Raw genomic sequence first — 25,008 nt, 5'->3', positions numbered from 1 at the left:
AAAGCAACCGTATAATTTTAAAAAACTGAGGACAGCCTTTATCTTAGTAAGGGAGGAGTTAACTGGAGTCACTTACTGCGTACGCCCTGCTTAATGCAAGCACATCGGAGCTTTCGAGAAAAGAGCTAAACTTTGCTGAAGAACGTAGGGTAAAGTTAAGAGATCTAATTTGTAATAGTCAGTCGATATTTAAGGATTAAAAGCGTCGGTCATCGCCACGCACAGACATACGGACTCGCATCATTAAGTGCAGACCGCACCAGTTATATTATAATTTACACAATTAAATATAGACAAAATTACTTAATTATAATTAACATGATGCACGTCAGAACGTAGGTAAGAATATGAAAACAATTATTTTTATATCCATAAAATAATTATTTATAGTGATGTCAAAGGTAATAACAAAATTTTTTTTGTTTTTCAAAAGTAAAAAATGTATTTCAACAAATTTGAAATACGCCATTGACATCATATTTTTATGTCAGTGATGCTGGTCACAATTTTTGGTCTAAAGTGAAGAAACCAAACATTTTCTTTCTTGAGAGCTTTTTGTCGTCGATGAACTAAAATCTTTTCGAAATTCGAAAACTAACCCTATCAAACCGACTCCGAAAATCAAAATTCGTGATTTTCACAAAATATTTCGTTGTAATTGCTGTCAAAAAGTGTCTAAAAACTTCTATACAGAATAATTTTTTATGCTATTTAAAATGAATGCTAGATGACGAAAATCGGTTCAGTAGTTTCTTTGTTATCATTTACACATATATGAAAAACATGGTTTCGATAAAATTACGTTTAAAGTTTTCAGTCAGGGCTCGGCGTCAATTACTTTAAGAAGACATCTTTTCCACAATTTTGAATCTTTAAACGATATTCTCAATAAAAAATACCGATCAATTAATAAAAATCAAGAGAGAACGCGAGTCGAGTTCCCCGACTATCTGATACCCGTTACTCAGCTAGTAGAAGTGCGAAGGAGATTCTTTAACACTGACAGTTTTTGGCGGTTTGTGGGCGTTAGAGTGGGCGCGGTAAAAAGTTTTTTGGCAATTCGATAGACTAATACAAAAATGAAAAAATATCTAAACATTTTTCAAAAGTGTGGGCGTGGCAGCTTCGGGTGGTTTGTGGACGTTAGAGTGGGCGTGGCAACATGAATCGACAAACTTGCGCTGCGTCTTGTACTCTGGAGTTCCTGAGATGTCAGCGTTCATACGGACGAACAGACAGACAGACGGACAAGGCCAAATCGACTCGACTATTGATCCTGATCAAGAATATATATACTTTATATGGTCGGAAACGCTTCCTTCTGCCTGTTACATACTTTTCAACGAATCTAGTATACCCTTTTACTCTACGAGTAACGGGTATAAAAACTGGATGTAGTTTACCATCTGCTTTCCTTTGCAAGAGGATTGATCCGAAACCTATCGAACTCTCATCGCAGCGCAATTCTGTTTCATCCTCAGGACTGTACAATGTTAAAATAGGCGTTTTTAACAGCTTGCTTTTTAATTCATCAAATGCTTCTTATTGCGCTGGCCCAAACTCGAACTTTTTGTCTATCTTTGTCAAATCATGGAGTGGCTTTGCTATTGTTGAAAAATTCTGTATAAGTCTTCTAAAATACGAGCACATCCCCAAAAAACTTTGAACACCATGAACTTTTTGTGGCACGGGAAAGTTTTCAATTGCTTTCACACCGTCTTCATCTGCTTTAATACCCTTTTATGATATTATATATCCTAAATATTTCACCTCACTTTGAAAAAACATACATTTATCGTAGCTCTAATTTGTTTTTAACTAATCGCTCAAATACTTCTTTTAATATAGCTTGGTGATCTTCTATATTCTTTGTCGCTATCATTATGTCATCGAGATAAACTATCACTTTCTTTTCCCTAATCATGTCGTCAAATACTTTGTTGATGAACCTTTGAAAAACAGACGGAGCATTTGTCACCCCAAAAGGCATTCTTGTGAACTCATACTGTCCTAGTGGCGTGGTAAATGATGTATACTTTATCGATTCTTCGTCCATATGAACATGGAAGTATCCATTTTTCAGGTCTAACTTCGAGAACACAACTTTGTTTGCTGGGGTATCTAATAAATCATCAATTAATGGCATCGGGTATCTAACTTCCGCCGTGATCTTATTTAGTTTCCTATAATCTATGCACATCCGAATGCCACCCAATTTCATTTTTACTAGTACAATTGGCGAACAATACTCAGACTCACTTTGTCGTATAATACCATCTTTTAAATAATCATCAAGGATTCCTTGTAATTTTTCTTTCTCTTTCTAAACGGCTTGTCTTCTTCTAACCTTAGCTTCATTTCACATTTTATATTCGGTTCACTCGGTCTTTTTGGTTTAATATAATATTCTTCAATAAAATTTATAAATTCGCATCTTTGTTTAAAATTTAATTGTGAACCTATCTCATATACCTTTTCATTATCATTGTAATCAATTAATGATAGTTGTTTTTCAAAATTATTTTGTTCGTCTGCATTGGTCTCATAATGACTTTTAAGTTCTTTACTTTTATTTTGATTTTCTTCAACTATCGAATCTTTTTTTATTTCAGATATTTTTTCGTGTTCATTATCAATTACAATTTTGGCCTTTACTCTTGCTAAAAAATCCCTTCCCAATAACATAGCATATCCCATAGATTCATCATCCACGACATATAGTAACATAGGAGTATCTTTATTTGAGAATTTAACTGAACATTTTACGCTTCCATGTATTTGTAATTTACTTAAATTTAATCCAAAGTAACTTTAAGAGGTAGTCTTTTCCATTTTTATTTGACTTGGTATAAAACGTTTTTTAATAATACTTATCGGGCTGCCAGAATCTATGATACATTCTATAAAAATGGGGTTCAGCATATTATACTTTGTACAAAATGTTAATTCAATATAACTTACATATTCGTTGTTCCCGCCCTTCGACTTCTTGTATTGTTTGCATTCCCCATCTTGTCTCTTAGGCTTGCGGCACTCTTTGGCCGGTCTTGAACGAACGCGACTTAGCCAGATTGCGTAGATTGACATCGTGTATGCCGTCAATGACATATTCCAAAAATTCATCTTCTTCCAGTGCTAAGATATCCGCCAGCTGCCACTTCTCGTTGTAGTACTTGGAGAACTCCTCACCTTTGATCCAGACGCAGTTCTGTAGCTTCTGCCGCATACTCAACTTTGACTCTTTGGACATTACGAACATTTTCTCCAGGTGGCTTAACATTTTATCCGCTGTGTCCATAGTAGCGCTCGTGCTTGAATACAGCCATATTTCAGCATCGCCCTTAACTTTGTAGTGAATCAGCGCACGCATCATCTCGTCGCCGACTTTGAAATTTTTCTGGACATTCAAAAGTTGAGATAGCCAAACATTGAAATTGTTTCCGCCATCGTATACCTTAACGATCTCCTTTAAAATTTTGAAAGAAATGCTTGAGTCTGTGTCGTTACTTCGTTGTTGTTTATTTTTTAACTGGTCGATCTCATTTTGCAGCTTCAATATTTTCAACTCATTTTCCCAGTCTTTGAATATCGCTGCCTTGCATAGTTACATTGTTGCGCATCATTTGGTTTCCAAAACATTGTTGCGGATCCTTGTTGCCAGCCATTTGCATCTCAGGATCATTGTTGCTAGCCATCGGCATAGCTAAACATTTGTTGGACTCATTGTTGCTGGCGCTCACCATCTGCCTCTCAAAACATTGCTCGATCTCATTTTCGTTGTTAACATTCATTTCACAAGATCCCGTTACTTTTCTCGAACCTTCTGTTTCTTGCATTCCTTTGTATGTATGTGCAAACGACGCCGTCATCGTGTCGCCGTCGTTGTCGCCACTTTGTTCTTCGCCGTTGCCGTTGTTTTCATCCCTGTCTATTTTACCGGTTTGTTCTGTGGCGTTGATTTTTTTCATTGCTGTTTTATTTTTTTTCATGCGCGCACCACTCAAATTTAATATTTTCAAGTCTTTTAATCAATTCGATTTTTGTGCCACTACTTTTAAGTTTGTTTTGCAGGCACAGAGCTTTTAGTTCTTTTAATGTGTAATTGCCAGGATTACAATTCATTAATGCCGATTTTTATTTTTCTTTTGAAATGAGTAGGTCCGACCACTTCTGAGCTTTAGTGTGCGCTCTGTGACAGTTCAGCGACGACTGACTCTTCATTTATTCAGCAAGTGTGTGTGTACTGTTTACATTCGCGACTCTTATAATTAGGTTCTTACATTCTAATATTGCAATGGGTCTTATACTACTATGCTTATATACAATTACTACTACTACTATTACACAAATAAAACAGTTATGACACATGACGCGGCCACAGCAGCCGTCCTCAATGAACAACACAGAAATGACGCTTAACATGCGTTCATATCTGGCCTAAAAACATCACTGAAAATAGCCGTTTTTCCGGCACAACCACAGGACTTGCATTGGAACTAGCTCAAGAAGCCGAATCGAGTAACGATAGAAGTGTTTTCGCGGCAAACTTTGCCCGGCATAATGAGGAAAAAAATTATAAACCGCAAAATCAGCGGCAGGCAGGGTGGAGAAATCCATCACAGCAAAATTCATATAACTATATTGAACAGGATCAGAACCTAGGGGCAATGAAAAAAATCCCCATTTCATAAAAACTCAAAGGGGAGGAAATCATCAAACCGGCTCGCTTAGACAGCAGTCTCGTCCGTATTTGGGAAACACCCAAAGCCAGCCGCCACCACTCGGTCCAGGCATCCTGCTACTTGGCAAAGGGGCCAATCCACACGGACTCAACAAAGAATTAACTATGTGCCAGAACAGGGGTCAAGAGATGAAGATTATAACGAGTTGCAAATGAGAGGGTTGAACAAATAGAAGACGACCTCGACACAGACGACGTCTGCAATTTTTATACCCGTTACTCGTAGAGTAAAAGGGTATACTAGATTCGTTGAAAAGTATGTAACAGGCAGAAGGAAGCGTTTCCGACCATATAAAGTATATATATTTTTGATCAGGATCAATAGCCGAGTCGATCTGGCCATGTCCGTCTGTCCGTCCGTCTGTCCGTCCGTCTGTCTGTCCGTATGAACGTCAAGATCTCAGGAACTACAAAAGCTATGCCAGAGACATAGAAGCAGCGCAAGTTTGTCGACTTATGTTGCCACGCCTACTCTAACGCCCACAAACCGCCCAAAGCTGCCACGCCTACACTTTTGAAAATTGTTTTGATATTTTTTCATTTTTGTATTGGTCTTGTAAATTTCTATCGATTTCTATCTAACGCCCGCAAACCGCCCAAAGCTGACACGCCCACACTATTGAAAAATGTTTTGATATTTTTTTATTTATGTATTAGTCTTGTAAATTTCTATCGATTTGCCAAAAAACTTTTGCCACGCCCACTCTAACGCCCACAAACCGCCAAAAACTGTCAGTGTTGAAGACTCTTCTTCGCACTTCCACTAGCTGAGTAATGGGTACCAGATAGTCGGGGAACTCGACTATAGCGTTCTCTCTTGTTTTTCCTTGTATTTTACTTTTTTCTCTGATATTGTCTCAAAGACAAGTTTTATTTGAAGGTCTCTGCATACATTCTCGTTGCGAAGATGGCATGGAGCTCTAGTTATGATTCTCAGAATCCTAGACTCGTTGTACTATGTCGAAGTTGCGTCTCGATGCAATGCCCCATAGTTCGGAGCCATGGGATGTACGTCAAGTATAGGGAGTATAAAATCATACCCAGAACATTTCCTTGGTGCAGTCCAGCTTCTACAGGACAATCGCTTGAAGTGCTTGAACTGCATCTAACCGCGAACACTCATTGGTATAGGTAAGACTTTAGAAGCTTATGTAAGTTTTGAGAAAGCAGTTTGATTATTTAAAACATAAGTCCATCCAAATCCAACCATATTCTATCGAATGCTTGTGCAACGTCTAAGAATTAAGCTTTGCAGTGCTTACGATGTTCAAAGGCGTTTCTGTTGTGATGCGGTTAACCTGCTCAATAGCTTCATATTTTGCCCAAAAACCAAATTGGTGCGATGGGTGTTTGTAGTGTGTTTCGAGGTGGGTACTGGTTCGTAGCAGCTGCACTTAAGCTTATTGACCTTTATGATGATGGCTGTGTTTTCTCTTTCCCGGGCTTAGGGATCATAACTATGAGCAGTGGTCAGATGAAAGTTCTGCAAGTGCGTAAGCTGTAATTATTGATTGGGATATCCTCTTGGTGATGGCAAAGTCAATCAAATCTGGAAGGTTCTTAGGATCTCCTGGCCAGTATGTAGGCGCACCCGGAGAAACATAATTGAGCTTGCTTTGCGGTTTAATAATTGCTTTGTACAGCTGTTTTCCTTTTGGGGTCGCTATTCGAGATCCCCGGTACATGTGCTTGGCTTTCCAATCGCCAGATGCAACAAACCTTTCATCAAGCGAGTCAAAAAGTGTTGTGAATTTGTCCTCAGATATTGTGAAGCGGGGTGGGCAATAGACAGCAGCCAGAATGTGGTCACCGTTATAGCGTTGCATGCTTATAGAGGTTTTTGTAGGCAGTCTTCTTGCCAATTACTAAGAAAGTGGTGCTTAATTTGGGATCGGATTAGTATGCCAGTGCCTCCATGGCCTTGCCATCCGGGTGATTTGTAAAGTAAAATTGTTATCCTGATATTTGAAAATGTTACTTTTCAGTAAGGTGAGTCTCTGAGAGTAGCATAACATCAATGTTTCTGTCAGCTAAGAACTAAGCAAGTCCTAGCTTGTGTCGCGAAACGCTTGTAGCGTTCCAGGTTGCTATTATTGAGGGAGTCATTCAGGCATGCCTACGATTTGGATTTAAAATCAAAAAATTGGTTCTCCGGTTTTCGAATTCGTAACAATTTTTCGATTTGTAAAACGGGCACTTTTGTCCGGCCGAAATAAAAATGAATGCCTTTTTTATATCAAATCAGATATTATTTACTAAGTGAAAAAAATAATTTACTCAGTGGTCTATTGATGTTAATTGTACATCACCACAAGATCATTCTGCCTTTTAGGTATTTTATGAAAAATTTATTTCTTACCCTACCTCAGATTTGACAAACAAAATGTGGCCATCGGCAACAACAATTTTCGATTTGGCAACGGGTCGATAAGTACGTCGGCAAAAGCTATCGTGAAGGTTGCCATACCGTAGGTGAAACGAAAAAGGCAGGTAAATATACTTATAAAATATAAAAGAATTTATTAATTAATTTAAAGCAGGGCCAAAACTGTTGTTTGTATAAAATGCTATTTAATTTAATTGCTTAAATGGTCAAAGTGTAGTAAAAATGTAATTGCGAACATCGGAATTAGAACTATAAAAAAGGTGGCAGCTCTAGATTTTCTAATTTTTTCACATTGTTAAATTGTGACTAAAGAAAAAATATGCCGTTTGAGCAGCAGGAAGCGATGAGAAACGAAACACTCCGATAGAAAAAATTTTGCACCTAAAAACGAAATCAAAAGATTTGGCCCACATCGAAGTCGAATAAAAAAAACGATTACCGGAGCATGCCTGATTATGTTGTTTTTAAAGAAACGAGCTCTTGCATAGTTGCTTGCATGAATGCCATGAAGTCTTTAATGATTTGCTACATCGAAAGCACAATCGGTTCAACTCCAATTGGCTGCTGTTGCATGTTCTCTTGATTGTATGTTTTATGAATGGGGTTGTATGCTGATTTGACTCTGACTTCAGTGTACTTGCAACGGAAAAATTTGGCATTGTTAGGTATCTGCCAGACGAAAGAATATTAGTTGTAGTCGGTTCCGTTACTTTGTGAATTGCTGGTATGGTACGATCACGAGCTGAAGCCACTCGTTTGATTAGACGACTCTCAAGTTCCGTGTAAGCAATGCATCCTCACTAGTTGGCTGTGTGTTTTACGCTACAATTACTGCATATTTTTATTGAACTGTCGTTCTAGTTACGCTTTGCTGTACTGTGAGCATCGCTGCAAACGACGCAGAGGGATTTTAGGGTGCAGTACGCTTTGGTGTGGCCATATTCTTGGCAGTTCGTGCACTGTAAAGGCTGCCTGCGCTTGTGTGGCTCTTTGACGGTTATTATCCGGTGCAGTAGAAACTGTAGTTTTTAAATAGGATGTTTTTCTCCTTTAGTGCTTCGATAATTTCGGATCGGGTCACTGATAATTGTATTCCTTTAATGACAACCTGCAATCCTTTGGCACTATTAAGCTGGTAGGTGAAGTAACTTTTCCCAGGTTCGGTACTTGGTCACTGATCGGTGGCTAGACTCATCCGGAGTCTGCACTTTCATTTCGAGTATGTTTCCCTTAGTAAGAGGTTTCCTCACGTATTAATATTGAAGGAGTCTTAATCTTCTTTTGATCCTGTTCTTTGGTTGGATGCACTTCGCAGTCATGCAATAATACAAACCTATTTGAAGTTGAGTTGTTGTAAACACGATTTAATTTCGTCTGATCAGCTGTCGGTTTGTGTTGTGGGCTTAGGTTTCGCTTTATTTGGATGTAGCGATGTAGCCCTGTTTGACCCAGTTTTTGTTTTGTTTTGGTTCTTGTCCGCTTTTGCTTTCAAGAGTCGATGTGAGTGCACTTGCTTTGGGTTTTGATGGTTCAGCAGAAACGTACACCGCTATCGGTATTGTGCATAGGGTTGATGTTGTTATTGTTGTTTCTATAGGTGCAGTTGCAGTAGATATTGAGATTACTGTGCTGGTAGCTACAGAGCTTGAAGGCGTTTGCAATAGGGAGAGTCTGAGAGAGATACTCTCAGTGCGTTCGGGTTCACATAGGGTTCAGAAGTGTCCGAACTGCCGCGGTGATTTCGATTCAGGGGCAATAAAGTGTCGCCAATATAAAATGAATTTTATAGTATGATGTATGGTGTGAGTAATTTACTGGAAACCCCCTGTGTTACCAGCACAAAAGGGTCGCCTAGTGAATTGTGTGGCAACCGTACCTTGTAGGCAACAAGTCAAAACGGAGTAATAATTCAGTAAAGACTACGAGTCTCACTGGCGCAATCTGCGCGATGTATTTGAAAAATTGAGACAGGCCAAGTTGCAAGTAAATTTAGAAAAAACACAGTTTCTACACAACCAGGTGGAATTTCTGGGCTGCCTAGTAACATCGGACGGGATCCGAGCAGATGGGAAAAAGGTGAAAGCTATAAGAGAAATGCCCCGCGCCAACCTGAAAGAACTCAAGAGCTTCATAGGGATGATTTCCTCTTATAGGAAATTTATTTACGAGGGGGGATCATGCTCAGGTCATAGCGTCCCAATTCAAACGTATTTCAATTTCACTCGACGAGGAAGCCACAAGGGCCTTCGACGATTTTATGAACATCCTTTCTTCCTCAGAGGATTTATCTTTCCCAGACTTCAATAATTCTTTCCACCTAACTACAGATGTCTCTAATTATGATCTCTCTCAAAAAGACAACGGGAAAGATCGCCCAATCGCGTATATTTCGCGGTCTCTGAACAAAACCCAAGAAAACTATGCAGTAAATGAGAAGAAAATGCTTGCGATAGTATGGGCCATTGAGAATTTACGATCCTACCTATATGGGGCGGGATCCATTAAAGTTTTAACCGACCACAAACCATTTTCATTGGGTAATAGGAATCATAATGCAAAATTAAAGCGATGAAAGGCACGCATAAAGGAGTACAACTGCGAGCTTATCTACAATCCAGGGAAATCCAATGTGGTTGCCGTTGCCCTCTCTCGCATTGTGTCAAATTTGAATTATATTAGCAGCGACGCAGCCTCAACTTCAGCAACGGACTTTGTTGCTACCGTCCACAGCGCACTTCAGGACGCATCTGATCGGATTCCCCACGTGGAGGCACCCATTAACGTATTAAGGAATCAGCTCGTGTTTGACCCTAACAGGCAAGAATATGCTCGCGAAACCCCACACACGGGTTATGTGCGCCACTTGATCCCCCTCAATTCCAAACCAAACTTAAAACCTTGTCCAAAAGAGTATCTGAAGCTAGAGTGCTGCAGAGTGCTGCAAGAGTGATGCAGCCAGAACTTCTTGGGGGATCTGGCAGATGAAGAGGAGATGTGTAGAGTAATAAATACCGAACATCCGAGAGCTCACAGAAGTCCGAAAGAAATGAAAGTGCAAATATTAGAAAAATACTATTTTCCCAGAATGGCCTGCCGCATCAAGTAACTGGTCTCTTCCTGCCAGACCTGTAAAATATTGAAGTACGATAGGCATCCAGTCAAACCGGAGCTTCAACTGACCCCTATTCCTACCTATCCATGCGAAATTCTACACATCGACCTTTTTATGATCGAAAAACTCAGATTCCTCAGTTGCACTGATAACTTTTCCAAATTCGCCAAACTATTTCCAAAAGAGTCAAAATCATCAGTACATCTCCGCGAGAGACTGGTCGAAGTTCTCCATTATTTTACAGCACCGGAAACGATAGTGTCCAATAATAAAAGGGCCTGCTCTGCCTCACCGTGCCAAATTTGAATTATATTAGCAGCGACGCAGCTACAATCCTTTGAAAAAGCCTCAGGATAACTGAGTTGGTATTTATTGCTGTACACAGATACAACAACTCTGACAAATCCCAAACCAGTCATCTTTTTTGATATAACTTCAAGAATAAATTATCCGGGACTTATTAATTGTGAGGAACAAACGTTAGAGGACATAAAAGGATTGCTCCTACACAAACAGAAAGTGGCAACTGATAGGCTTAATAGACATCGAACTTAGCCGCTTAACTATAATCGGGGGGATACCGTGTATGTCTCCAATAAGCAAATCAAAAGAAACGACAAACCTCGATTCAAACCAGAAAAAGTACAAGGCGGATGCAAAGTCACGGTAAAAACCAAATCAGCGAAAATAGTACACAAGTCTCACATTAAAAGTTAGAGACCACCAACCGAAAACGTTTCACAAGACCCTTTGGGAAACATATATAGGAATTAGAATATTAATTAAAAAATTATAAATCAAAATAATAAAAAAATAAAAAAAAAAAAAAAATACACAAAACACAACAAAAAAAATACAAAGGCCAAATTAGTAGTGATAGGATATAAACAAAAACGGAAAAAACTGTATAATTATAGACTCCAATCCCTTCTTCCTGTTACATACTCATCAACGAATCTAATATATTCATTTAGTCTTCGAATAAAAGATATAAGAAACTAATAAAAGAGCGTTATTAATAATTATAATTAATTAAAAAAAGTTCGTCTTTATTTTTTTGTGCCCGTCTGAATACTGCCATCCATGTAAAAAATGTAGTTCGTGTTTTGGACGTCCTTTTGTAGTCTGGTAATAATAATAAGAAACCACTATGAAATCATAAAATTCAAAATCGGTCAATAAACACTCAATTGTAAGTAAATGTATTAATAGATAAAATGGCAAGCCCAACAATGCAGCTGTCCGAGAACCACATAGGACAATTCCTTGTACAAATTAAGAAGATACCTGATTATGGTGGTAACATGAAGGAGTTCAGCAATTACATGAATGGAGTAGGTAATTTAAGTAGAAATCGTAATTAAATGAAAAAATTGGGTTACACTTGCCGACGGTTTTGAGAAGATTTTCGTGTACGTGTCCTTGGCGTCAAAAAACCTTGCTCCAGGGATTTTGGTGTGACACCACATAAGTAGCATGTGCATCCTAATTTAACCTTTTTTTGCTCCCCGTCAATGTAATTAAATAGGAGCATACTTTTGTAACACAGTGTTATATTCGAACTTTGTATTTTTAAAAAGGAATTTTTTATGAGAAATCAGTTAGTGATTATTCTGGACAAGGAAACAAGAAGTAACTTGTGCCAGTCGTGACATCACCGCGAGAATATTCAAAAACAAGAGAGAACGCTATAGTCGAGTTCCCCGACTATCTGATACCCGTTACTCAGCTAGTGGAAGTGCGAAGGAGAGTCTTAAACACTGACAGTTTTTGGCGGTTTGTGGGCGTTAGGGTGGGCGTGGCAATAGGTTTTTTGCAAATCGATAGAAATTTACAAGACTAATACAAAAATGAAAAAATATCAAAACATTTTTCAAAAGTGTGGGCGTGGCAGCTTTGGACGGTTTGTGGGCGTTAGAGTGGGCGTGGCAAAAAGCTTTTTGGCAAATCGATAGAAATTTAAAAGACCAATATAAAAATGAATAAATATCAAAACATTTTTCAAAAGTGTGGGCGTGGCAGCTTTGGGCGGTTTGTGGGCGTTAGAGTGGGCGTGGCAAAAAGTTTTTTGGCAAATCGATAGAAATTTAGAAGACCAATACAAAAATTAAAAAATATTAAAACATTTTTCAAAAGTGTGGGCGTGGCAGTTTTGGGCGGTTAGAGTGGGCGTGGGAAAATGAATCGACAAACTTGCGCTGCTTCTATGTCTTGGGAGTCTGTATGCTTAATCTCAACTTTCTAGCTTTTGTAGTTCCTGAGATCTTGACGTTCATACGGACAGACAGACGGACGGACAGACGGACGGACAGACGGACATGGCCAGATCGACTCGGCTATTGATCCTGATCTAGAATATATATACTTTATATGGTCGGAAACGCTTCCTTCTGCCTGTTTTCAACGAATCTAGTATACCCTTCTACTCTCCGAGTAACGGGTATAAAAATCCTTGGAATGGAACTTTTGTTATGACGTTCGCAAAGCTATTGGTCGGCGAAGCGTTTGGATCAGGTCAAGTAGTTAGCTATGAAACACGGTCTGAACATGAAACCCAGAGCAATGCTTTAAAAATTATTCATAGCCAACAGCATTCGCTTTATGAATGCTTTATGACGATGCTGGCAGGAGAAGTCCATCTGCAAAATCAGGGACAAGGACAAATACTACGCAAACCCTGATGCGGTCCCAGAGCATAACTACAATGAAAATCTGTAACGTATAAATGAGATCTGCTATCGGACCCTACTATTCCCTCCAACTGCATTCCCTGTCGACGTTGACCGAAGCGGTTGAAGAGTTTGAAGATACAAATAACAAACGGGCGGTACCTTCGAAAAATCATAGACGCCCTAGTACTGTGGTGTAAAAAAAATATATGGACGAGAATGGATTTCGCAGTGCTAAGTGTGACGATACCGGCGAGGGCGTAGAGTCAAAGCTTGTCGCGCGACAGACTGTCGGTGGCGGTCTTGATTAGCCAATTAAGCAACAGCACCATTCAAATAACACTGCGATTCAAAGCGAAATCAACGTCCCGATCGACAAGCTACTTCAAATCATGTCCCGTTCGCGTGATCATCGTGATCGTGATAAAAAAAGAGGTGAGGAACGCATAACCCATGCTTATGAAAAATTATATCCTGAAAAAGCTAAGAGAGGCGAAATACAAAAATAGCATTGGACCGAATATGTAGGTGCGCGGTCGGGGAACAACCAGGGGCGAAATGGATTAATGATTCCTATCTCCAGCTACTGGCATCACCCTAGGCGTTCCCATCCTCTGCAAAACCAGAGGAGACCGAGTAGAAATCCCGGATGTGGAGCTATCCGACGAGGTGTGGCAAATGAGCTAGAGGACACGTTAAGCGGTAGTCTCCTTAGAGACGGGAGATCGACCAGGTGCAACTGTACAGTCGCGGCCAATCGACATGGTGTCACTAGCAGTCGATATCGTGGACGTGGCCGCCGACAATGGCGGCAAACGGTATCGTCTGAAGATGGGTCGGAGTGTGGACGCGAGAGCCCTAAAGGCCAAGGCGTTTGAAAATGACCGATCACACGCAGGAAGAAAAAGGACGTAGATGGTAAGGATATCAAGCAGAGGTATGACGCCGCAAGCCTTCCGCAGGCCTCTGAAGAGGGAGCAACTTAAAGCCGTAAGTGGTTCAGCAGGGTCGGCCACTGTAGCAAAGAACCATCGATACATGGTGGAGCTAGAAAAATTCTAAAAAGGTAAACATAATGGCGGAATTTACACACGAAACCGCAGGGGATCACCTTTGGCGGTCTGCAACACCGGAACCACTCGGATTGGAGAAATCGAAAGGGATATCCATGGATATATCAGACTATGGGCAGCACTGGACATGGAAACTAGGGACAATATAACAACGACATGTAATTGGTAAAGCGATCACGGCGGATTGTGAAAGAAGAGGGACGGTTAATGACGTGGTAAATGAGGGTAATTCCAATTACCTGTACACTGTCAAACGAAAGAATGTCTATCTGTCTAAAGATGTGTTTAGACATGATAAGTAGACAAACTATAAATACGTTCTATTTATGGGCTGCAATAAACATGGCACGGGACAACATAAGTGGCAACTACAGATAAGTACGATTGCAGTGGTCTATTGTCGAAGTGTCAAGAGATATGATCAAGAGGGAGGTGACTAGCGCGGTCATAGGCCACAAACATAGATTTAAGATAAATCTCATCTGCATTGACCAACGCAGACTGCAGCGTCTTACAAGCGCTGCATTATATAATTAGATGATAAGAACCTATGTAAGAATGAATAAAAGGCGATGCCCTCGCAGTAACGAGTCAGTTAGATTCAAGCACCCGAATTGAACTCATTAAGTGTACGCATTAGTTTATAGTGTAAACATTTTGGTCCTTCGAGAAATTATGTTGTTTTCCCCCACCAGTGGTAAGAAACACAGAAGAAAAAACCAGCGCTTCAAAGTAAAAAGAGCAAGGTCCTTCGAAAAAATTCTGTTGTTTTCCCCCACCAGTGGTAAGAAACACAGAAGAAGAAACCAGCACTTCAAAGTAAAAAGAGCAAGGTTATTCGAGTGATTCTGTCCTTTCCCCCACCTGTGGTAAGAAACACAGAATAAAAGACCACGCCTTAAAGTACTAGGACTATAAGGTGAAACATTGTGTTCTTGCTTTTCCTTGGCTGATCAATCAGCTGTGAGTCGAGGCACAGCTAGGTCAACTGGGCGACCAATCAAAAAGTCCTCCAACGGATCACGCCAAAGAATACAAGCAGGAAGCACAAGTCACAGTGATTGTTTTCCCAAGATGTTGTCGGAAAGATCTGTGAAATTGATGCAAGACCAAGGAGTGCTGCAGAACAAAATACTGCAAGCCATCAAGGACAAGGCATCTATACCAGCAATAGAAGCGTTGGTAGACCAATTTACTACTAACAACAATGCGCTGGTAAAATTGGGAGTTGGCGATCATCAATATTTTAATGATAAAATATTTATTAAAACTATGGATGCTGTCAAGGCCTACAAGGAGTCGCCATTAAAGGTAGAAACACTTGAAGAGATAAATATACCAAGTGGATCAAAATTATCTGATACCGCATCAGCTCGGAGCTCCAGTCCAGTTGATAAACTGGTTCAACTGGTGGACAGAAGAGCGGACAGGGTGAGGCAACAGATGAGCCTAATCTACGAAACCCTGGATAGTTCAAGTGAGATTGAACTAGTCAAGCAGCTGGCAATGATGAAAAGTCATTGGTCCAACGTGACGGACACACTGAAACTGCTTGAAAACAAGTATGACAGAACTGCCTTTGATCAAGATGAGGCAGACATTCTGCAATCTGATGTTGCCGCACTAGAAATGGTACTTCAGAGGAAGTTCAAAAGTTCCAACTACGACGTGCCAGAACTCCCAAAAGTGGACCTTCCAACGTTCAATGGAAATGCGAAGGAATGGCCAACATTTTACGAGCTGTTCTCTGAACTAATAGACAGCAGGAAGGATCTCAGCAACACAAGGAAGCTGGGATATTTAAGAGCCTGCTTAAAAGGAGAAGCTTAAATGGTGGTTAGCCATTTGATAACAGGATCAGCGGCTAGCTATGCAGCAGCGTTGGAGCTTATCTGCAAACGCTATGAGAATAGCAGAAAAATATTCTCCCAATACTTCAACAAATTAATGGAACTGGAGTGCTTGCTGCCCCATGATGAGAAAAATTGAGGGAAGTTCTTAGATACTGCGACCGAGAGCATATTTATCATAAAGCAAAAAGGAAAAATAGGAAGCACAGCTGACGTAATTTTAGCAGAAATTCTGCTGCGGAAATTTTCGCCAGAAGCCTTGCAGCTGTATGAACAGCATGTACAAAAGGCAAGAGATATACAGTCCTTACAAGATGTACTGGAGTTTATTGAGCAACAATACAACTCAGTAAATGCCATTACCAAAAATACTGCTCAGCTTGCTACAAGAAAAGTGCAAGTTAGATCGTGTGCCTTTTGCTCTAAGGATGGCTATATGATAAAGTGCCTCAAATTCAGAGCACAATCAATCGAAAAAAGAAAAGAATTCGTTCAAAAGAACAGCATGTGCTTTAGATGTTTTGGAAAGCATAATGCTATCGACTGCAGAAAGGAAAGACACAACAGCCTTCTTCATGAAGACACAAAACGCAGTATCAACAGCAATAGCCTAAAGCAAGGCCAAGACACACTATTCGCTACAGCTGTTGTTTTAGTGAAAAACAAAGCTGGAGGTTACAACGAGTTGAGGGCGCTTATTGACGGTGGATCCCAGAAGACGCTGATTTCAGAGGAAGCAGCACAAATATTAAGGATTCCCAGAGTAAGAAGTACTATAGAGGTCGAAGGTATCTCCCAGACTACTCAATTATCAAAAAAAAATTGTCCACCTGACGATCAAACCAAAAATTCAAAGCAGCTTCAAAGCATCAGCGGAAGCATTGGTTTTACCAACACTCCATACACACCAACACACTTTGATATTAATATCAACAAAGAGTGGAAGGGCTACAGGCTAGCAGATTCACGATTCAACGAGCCAAGCAGAATTGACATGGTGATAGGTGTGGATCTATTTCCTCTGATTATGATGGAGAAAATAAAAACCGTAAATGGAATCTTGGGACAAAAAACCAAATTTGGATGGATTGTGTCCGGAAATATAACTCGAGCTGCAAAGCAGCAAAAAATTATAAGTGTCACTACAACAATAAATCTAAAGGACCTGGATCGCTTTTGGGAATTGGAAGATGAAGCCGATGAGACGATTACAGACAATGCAGAATGCGAAAGAAAATTCCAAGAAACAACTGTCATCAACGAGGAAGGCAGATTTGTGGTTTCAATTCCATTCCACCAAGAGGCAAAGCTGGGGGACTCTCGCAAACAGGCAATGGCAAGGCTTATGCAAATGGAAAAGAAGTTTCAAAGAAACCCAAAGAACTGGGCTGCATACAACGAATTCATGAGAGAATACCTTAAGATGGGACATATGGAATATATTCGATATTCTAATTAAATTGCGCAAGCGGCAATATGTTATGGTAGCTGACATTGAAAAAATGTATCGCCAAATAAAGGTTGCTGAGAAAGATCAAGAATACCAATATATCCTATGGAGAGATGATCCAAAATTGCCGATCAGTGAGTTTAAGTTAACAACCGTAACTTATGGCACCTCGGCAGCACCTTTCTTAGCAGTCCGATGTATACGAGAGCTGGCAGATCGGTTTTGCCAAGAGGATAGCGTCTTAGCAGAAACAATTATATGGATGACCTCATAACTGGTGGAGACACAGTCAACGAGTGCTATGAACTTCAAAGGAAATTGAGACAAGTGATGGAGAAGGCCGGCATGCATCTGCGAAAATGGGTTGCAAATGACGAACGTATTTTATCCGACATTCAGGACGACGCTGCTGCGGAGAAAATCTGCATTAAGAAGAATGAATCGATCAAATCCTTAGGACTTCAATGGGATCCGAAGAAGGATACATTTACGTTTTCGGCAGAAAACCCAATGCTAACACGCATAACAAAGCGGTTAGTGTTATCACAGTTGTCCAGAATTTTCGACCCACTGGGATGGTTGGCACCTGTAACGATTCAAGGCAAATGTTTCATTCAGGAACTGTGGAAGTTACCGATGACTTGGGACGTTGAATTGGAATTCAACTTAGCAAACTGGTGGATGGAATATGCTAAAGGTCTATCAGATTTAGAAGAAATTAGCATTTCACGCTGGACTGGATGCTCCAAAGGTATTTTGGAGCTACATGGATTCTGCGATGCATCAGAGAAAGCATATGCAGCGGCTGTGTATACAAAAGTAGGCGACAGAGTTACTTTGCTAGCAGCAAAAAGCAAAGTAAATCCTATAAAAAACAGGAAAACAATTCCAAAGTTGGAATTATGTGCTGCGCATTTACTAGCAAAGTTATTAGCGAAAGTGCAGGCTATATGGAGCAACAAGATTACAACGCATGCATGGAGTGATTCGCAAATTACTATTGCTTGGATACAGAACAAGCGCAGCAAAGATAAGTTCGTCAGAACTAGAGTGGAAGATATCAATAAACTAATTCCCAATGTCAAATGGAATTACGTTAAATCGGAAGAAAATCCAGCAGACGTGGCTTCAAGAGGGATATCACCGCAAGCTCTTAAAATCTGCGAAATTTGGTGGAGTGGCTATCTATAGATGCACAACACTGGCCAACTCAAAAGGAATCGGAAATTGTTGTGGTATTGATAAAATCCGAATATCTGCAAAACTATCTTTTATCGAAGTATTCATCGATCGACAAACTTCTTAGAGTAATGGCGTATGCATTACGCTTCATAACAAAGATGAGAGGAAAATCGCAACAGCCGTCACATCTTACGGTGGAGGAATTAAAGCTATCGAAGATTGCTGTGGTAAAGATACAACCACAGCTAGATTTTGGACACGAAGTCAGACTACTCAAAAACAACATACCTTTAGACCCAAAGAGTAAGTTGCAGGCGCTAAATCCGTTTTTGGATAGTGATGGCGTACTTCGAGTTGGTGGACGACTACAAAACGCAATTATACCGTATAATGTAAAACATCCAATTATACTGGATAAGTCACATTTGACTTGGTTAATTGTAAAGTATTCTCATAAAGAAACTCTGCATGGCGGAATTAACATTATGAGAACTTATATTCAGAGGGAGTTCTGGATATTTGGCATACAAAATTCCTTAAAGAAATATTTAAGGGAATGTATTGTATGCATACGATACAAGCAAGAGATGTCCAGTCAACTGATGGGAAATTTACCAGTTTATCGAGTAACGGCTGATTACTCGTTTCAAAATACTGGAATCGACTACGCCGGACCGTTCCAGATTCGCTGCTCAAAGGGAAGAGGTCAAAAAACGTATAAAGGATACATTTGTGTATTTGTTTGTATGGCAACAAAAGCGATACATCTGGAAGCTGTTAGCGACCTTTCGTCAGACAAATTCCTGGAGGCTCTTCGACGGTTCTCTGCAAGACGAGGCAAGAGTGAGAACATATACTCAGATAATGGAACAAACTTCGTAGGAGCTTCAAGAGTATTGGACAAAGAATTTGTAGCTGCCATTAAAAACAACAATGAGTTAGCACCTACACTAGAAAAAGAAGGCATCAAGTGACACTTTATTCCCCCGGGAAGCCCTCACATGGGAGGTTTATGGGAAGCCGGTGTAAAATCAGTGAAGCATCACCTTAAACGAGTTATTGGTGAAAACAGCTTTACATATGAAGAATTTGCATCGCTGCTATGTCAAATCGAAGCAGTGCTAAACTCGAGCCCATTAGTCACTGTAAGGTCCGAAAACTATGGTGAGGAAATATTAACGCCGGGTCATTTTCTGGTGGGAAGAACTCTAATTGGAGCTCCTGAACATTTTGACGAAAGTAAGACAATCAGCTCTTCGGATAGATAGAAGCTTATTCAACGCATCAGAGGTGATTTTTGGAAGAAATGGAAAGAGGAGTATCTGGTGTCATTGCAACAGCGAACCAAATGGCGCCAAGTAAAGCCAAATCTTATGGAGGGACACTTGGTTCTTATAAAACATGAGAACACTCACCCTACAAGATGGCCAATGGGAAGAATCATTAGTACGACTAAAGGACAAGATGATAAAGTCCGGGTAGTCACGATTAAAACAAGCGATGGGGAATTAAAAAGATCGCTAAACAAGATATGTCAACTTCCTGTTAGCCAAGCAAAACCAGCTGGAGCTGCAACGCCATCTATAACGGAGTCAATCCAGCTAGGCAAGGACAAGAAGCTTAGGCAGCGAGTTCCAAAAGGCAAAAGGAATGGCACTGGAAGCATAGCTACTGTGCTATGCTGTTTATTGATATTGCAAGCTACAACTGCGACAAAAAATTCGGAAGAAATTCCCAAAGAACTTGGGAAAATTTACGACATCGACGCAAAAGCTGCAGTTATGGTAAACAAAATTGGTAAAATTGAAGTCGCTACATCCAGTTGGCAATTATTGTTTTATTATGACATGCAAGCCTATTTTGATGTCATAAAACAATCAGAGGACTTCCTGGAAAAATCCCGCCTGGTTTGCAAAAAAAATGGGAGACTTCAAGGACTTCTGCGATTTCTTCGGCACGACAATACGGACAAAAATTAACAACATAAAAGAAAAAGACAAAATACTACGGCACCGTACCAACCGAAAGCAAAGGTTTATACTGTTCTTTGATATCGGAAATGCAAATAGTATACAGGAAAATATGCTAACGATCATAAAAAACGAAAAACATCTAATGTTTGTATCTAATATGTTGACAATCAGACCTCTGTCATCAATGCCACGGAAGAATTAGTAAGAGCAACTACGATAGAAACAAACCGGAATTTGGGAAAACTGACCCAACAAGTCAATATTATTGCAGAAACGATGAAGGAGCACTTTATGGTATATAAGGAGTCAATTTAATTCCTTATGTTATCAAATCAAGTGCGAAACTGGATTGAAGAGGCAGAAAGCCTACAAGTAACAGCGATCTCAATGGTAACGGACATTTGTGAAGGAAGAATTCATCCTACACTAATTGCGCCTAACAAAATGCTGGAGGAGCTCGAAAAAGTTAAGCAAAAATTAGGACGAAAACAAATGCTACCGGGTGGAAAATCAGTTATACAATTACCACTGATCTATAAACTGATGAAGGCACAAGCTATGTTGAAGGATAATGTCCTATTCATTGAAGCAAAATTGCCGATATACAACAATCAGGAAACGGATATCTTTGAAGTAATCCCAATACCACTGTGGACAAACGGAACAAAGCCTATTCCGAAATTGAATTCTAAATATTTTGCGTTCAATACAGACATAAACGCATATCACCTAATGTCTGAAATGGAAATTAACCAATGCAGACAAGAGGATTCGATAACATGGCTTTGCGAAAATAATTGGGCATGGAAAAATGCGGATGATAACTCTTGCGAAATATCTCCATTGAAACCAAGCAAGGCACACTCATGCGAAATGATGGAATTCCAAGGCAATTCGTTCATCAAAGAGATAAGTGGATCCAACCGTTGGCTATTTAGACTGTTTCGGAATACAACAGCTAATATAAGATGCAACAAACATCATCAAGTTATAAGACTGCCCAATCAAGGCATTGTACAACTACCTGCAGGATGCACAGCAATATTAGGGGATACAACAATAATTACTCCTCAAAAAGTAATTTCGACAGCGTCTGAAATGTCTATCTTCCCCAGTTTACGAATTATAGATGACAAGGAGACATGGAACGTGGTCCCGCTGAAGCACTTGATTGTCAATAACACTAATGAACTACAAAATCTTCAAATGCGCATCCAGACTCTGAAAAATAACAAAGTACACATTGATGACTTCATGTTTCTTGAACCGATCCCTATTTAAAAGAACAGGATCAGATATGGTTTTAGTTTACTCACAGCCTGCGCCCATTTTACCCAAATTCAAGTAGAAGTAAAAAATGATATATTAAGGTGTGTCCACTATATTAAGGTGTGTCCACTAGTTAAAATATTATAATTAAAAAATGTAAATATACCCGTACTCGTATAGTAAAAGCTCGTATAGTAAAAGCTCGTATAGTAAATAAGAACGTCACACATAACAAACGAACGTCACAATTCCACCCATGGAATTATTTAATTGCATTTGCTTGATGAAATTAAAGTTTTTTGTTTTGATAAAATCGCTTACTTCAAATAACTCAACCGGAACCTCATTTTTTAATAAATATTTTTGGACACTCGCAACAGCATGTTTGGAGTATTCCTATAAATATAAGTTGAAAAATTACATTTGGTCAATTTTTATTAATGGTTACTTGCATAGGTGTGCGACAGCATTTCCTCCATTATAAAATTGTCATAAATATCTCTTGCCATTTTCTTTCTCTCATCATAACATTCTGTTTTTTCAAAAATTTTTATCTAAATAAAAAATGAAAGAGTTAATACAACTTCCAATAAGAAAAAGGTATTTCACCTGTTCAAAAAACTTAAGTTGCTGTATAGGTTCATCTGAGTCGTTTTCACAAAAGTCTTTGAACAATAAATAGCCTGCGAATAGTTTTATATAGTTACAAATTTTTTAACATATGTAGATTCATACTTACCCAAAACTTCATTAAATATTTTATGAAAATTCAGTTCGCCTTCTTTTTCCAAATATTTATACATAACACTTCTAACACTGAAATAAAAGATTGGTTGATTAGTACAAACAAATATTTATAGTTTGTTTAAATTAATGAGGGCAATATATAAATGCCTCTGTTAGGTTTACTGTCTCGATATCTGTATTCTCGAAATCGCAAAGCTATCGACGACGAAACTGGCACGTCGCTGCTATATAGGGAAAGGGTATCCGCCGAGCTGCTGCGCCAGTTGGTAGTATATTTGTTAATATTTATGGTGAAAGAAGTTTTTTTAAAACTACTTGCCTTGGAACTTAGTAGACCAATACCCAGATTTAAGTAATGCCGTTTGAGGTATTGTGTTTATTATTCAGCTGTATATAACAACAAAGAGAATACAATTTTTTGACTTAAAACTAACATTGCTGTTAGTTGCTGTTCGAATTTTAGAATGTATTCCGGGTAACGTTCACTAAAATGTGGAAGGTCAGGGAGACTTAGAATATTTATAATAGTAATAATAGTAAGGGAGGCGAATTTGCTACTTCCGCGGTCTTTTTTGGGACTGCGCCGTGATTAATGAAAATTGTTTTGGTCAAAGATAAACAGAACCAGATGCTGGGAATGTTGTACACTCGCATCTGCGTTGACCATAATCATGAAAGCTTAATTTAAATAGGCAATTGGCTGTAGATCACTGGGTCTCATAATGTGGTACTCCGCCAGAATGTAGTTCAATCCCGCAAGAACTTTTTACTGCTGGTAGTCAAAATATGATTCCTGGTGTCACCAAACAGTTTTTAATTAAATGGACTTATCCGTCGTAACATTAAATTATAATGTGCAAGTAGAACATTGTATTTTTATATGTATATTCTAACTTGGTGTATATTCTAATTTAGTGATAGTGTAAAATGTTTCTGGATTGACAGGCAAGATGTCCCTAACGGGAGCATCACTAGGCTCCGATATCACACCATTCCCGCACTCGTTTCTCGAATATCGATCGTCTTGGACGTCGGTCTAAAAGAAGGTAATTTTGTTTTAGAAAGATCTTATCACGGTAATTTCAGTGAAGCACATACTATTGAATATCGCAATGGACTCTCTATTTGTAGCCGTCGACTCTGTTTGACCTGACAATTATGCCGATTGCACATCGTTACATGAAAATTCACTGGAAAGCATATACCATTTACTTCGAAATCGAGAAACCATTCCGCTGCCACAAGCTCGCAATAGCCAACACATACTGTGACGAGCTTGTTTATCTACGGCTTCATTCACATCACAACTTTTGAAATTAGTCATACTTCATAAAACACAAGTCGCATCATGAATCGATTAATGTCCTTTCTTTTGAAGAACGAGGAAAATGCAGTTCGACAGTCATACGCCCCAAACATTTTCATGGAAATTCCATTGACTCCCAGAATAAGGGAAATAGTGAAATATTATTATTGAGTTTACCACTCTGATTCCTTTAGTTTCGCCAACCTTTTTTGAAGAAGAGTTAGTTTGTCCGATTCAGACAATTTTGTTGTAATCTTTCGAATTGTCTTTGTCACTTGTTCCACAGCAGAGTTTTTTACATGCCCAAAAAGGGTGTATGTGGCCTTAAGGGATGTGAGTGATAGTGTTGAATGTACTGTTATTAATGTTCAATTTGAGCGCAGTGCAAACTGCGAAGAGTGATAACAAACCTGTTTCCTCAAGTCGTATTGTAGTCTGTATAAATTTGCACACAGCTTAAAGTATAATGGATCTATAAGTCTTAAACTTTATATTATATCGTTTGTCAAATGGTTAACATCACATGGAATTTCAAATAGTAACTATATTCGCACTATTATTCACAACGACGTTCCAACCTACAGCTGTATGATTAAAACATATGTATTCATTCATAAACATTCATAATTCTTTACAGTTGAATTAAATTTTCCGAAAAGATCGTAAATATTTTCTTCGACGGGAAATGATCCTGAGTTTGTTGTAGTGGATCTATAGATTACTAGAATTAGGCTGATGGTTCGGTTCTATGGCGACTGTCAGTAAGAACGCTAGCAATCAGCTTGCACAGTTATCTCAGCTGTTAGGACGGCAAATGCTTGTCTCGATTGCCTTGATATTTGCCTCTTTATTTCTTGATTGTTTATTGCTGCTGACCTAGATTTCTCATGCTGACTTGCTTTTTTAGTACAGTTAAGAATAATTGATTGCTTTTTAAATACCATCAATAATACCTTCCTATTCAACCTGACTTAATTTATGACCTTGACCTTTCATATCCGCAGCATATCTCGAATCAAGCTTGCCAAATACAGAGTTTGCTTCATTTCACACTATGTCAAGTAGTAATATACGCTGCCAGGAATGGCTTACCAGACCTTTTATGATCGCCAGGCAAATTGGGAGTACTGCACTCTTAACTTTTTTCTTTTGTGATGGGATTTCTTTTGTAACCGTTGCTTCATAAAATAAGCTGGATATCTCTCTTCAAAAGCGGCGCTAGCTAAATTAGTTACTGATCGTTTAAATAT

At 39.2% G+C, this 25,008-nt stretch overlaps 2 protein-coding genes across 7 annotated transcripts in view; both read right to left on the bottom strand.

Moving 5' to 3' along the window:
• LOC120457843 (G protein-coupled receptor kinase 1) overlaps positions 1-25,008 on the bottom strand; it is a 155,723-nt gene that overhangs the window by 103,130 nt on the left and 27,585 nt on the right. For 4 of the 6 annotated variants that reach the window (XM_039645354.2, XM_039645358.1, XM_039645356.1 and 1 more), the window contains exons 2-5: positions 22,445-22,521; positions 22,315-22,388; positions 22,158-22,259; positions 22,027-22,101 (exon numbers count right to left, since the gene is read on the bottom strand). In XM_039645354.2, the coding sequence (XP_039501288.1) occupies positions 22,027-22,101; positions 22,158-22,259; positions 22,315-22,388; positions 22,445-22,521 (328 nt within the window). Of the gene's footprint in view, positions 1-22,026; positions 22,102-22,157; positions 22,260-22,314; positions 22,389-22,444; positions 22,522-25,008 lie in introns of those variants that run through there. The other 2 variants (XM_039645355.1, XM_039645357.1) reach the window with 2 other exon arrangements.
• On the bottom strand, positions 1,161-4,970 carry LOC120457845. Its single transcript, XM_039645361.2, has 2 exons — positions 3,455-4,970; positions 1,161-3,397 (listed from the first exon to the last, which is right to left on the bottom strand). Exon 2 carries the CDS (start codon positions 3,371-3,373, stop codon positions 3,020-3,022), a length of 354 nt encoding a protein of 117 aa, XP_039501295.1. The 5' UTR covers positions 3,374-3,397; positions 3,455-4,970; the 3' UTR covers positions 1,161-3,019.

The sequence above is a fragment of the Drosophila santomea genome, unplaced genomic scaffold (assembly GCF_016746245.2).
Source record: "Drosophila santomea strain STO CAGO 1482 unplaced genomic scaffold, Prin_Dsan_1.1 Segkk83_quiver_pilon_scaf, whole genome shotgun sequence".
NCBI classification, from domain to species: domain Eukaryota; kingdom Metazoa; phylum Arthropoda; class Insecta; order Diptera; family Drosophilidae; genus Drosophila; species Drosophila santomea.
Note: the sequence above shows the minus strand (reverse complement) of the source record. Positions and strands in the feature narration are given on the sequence as shown.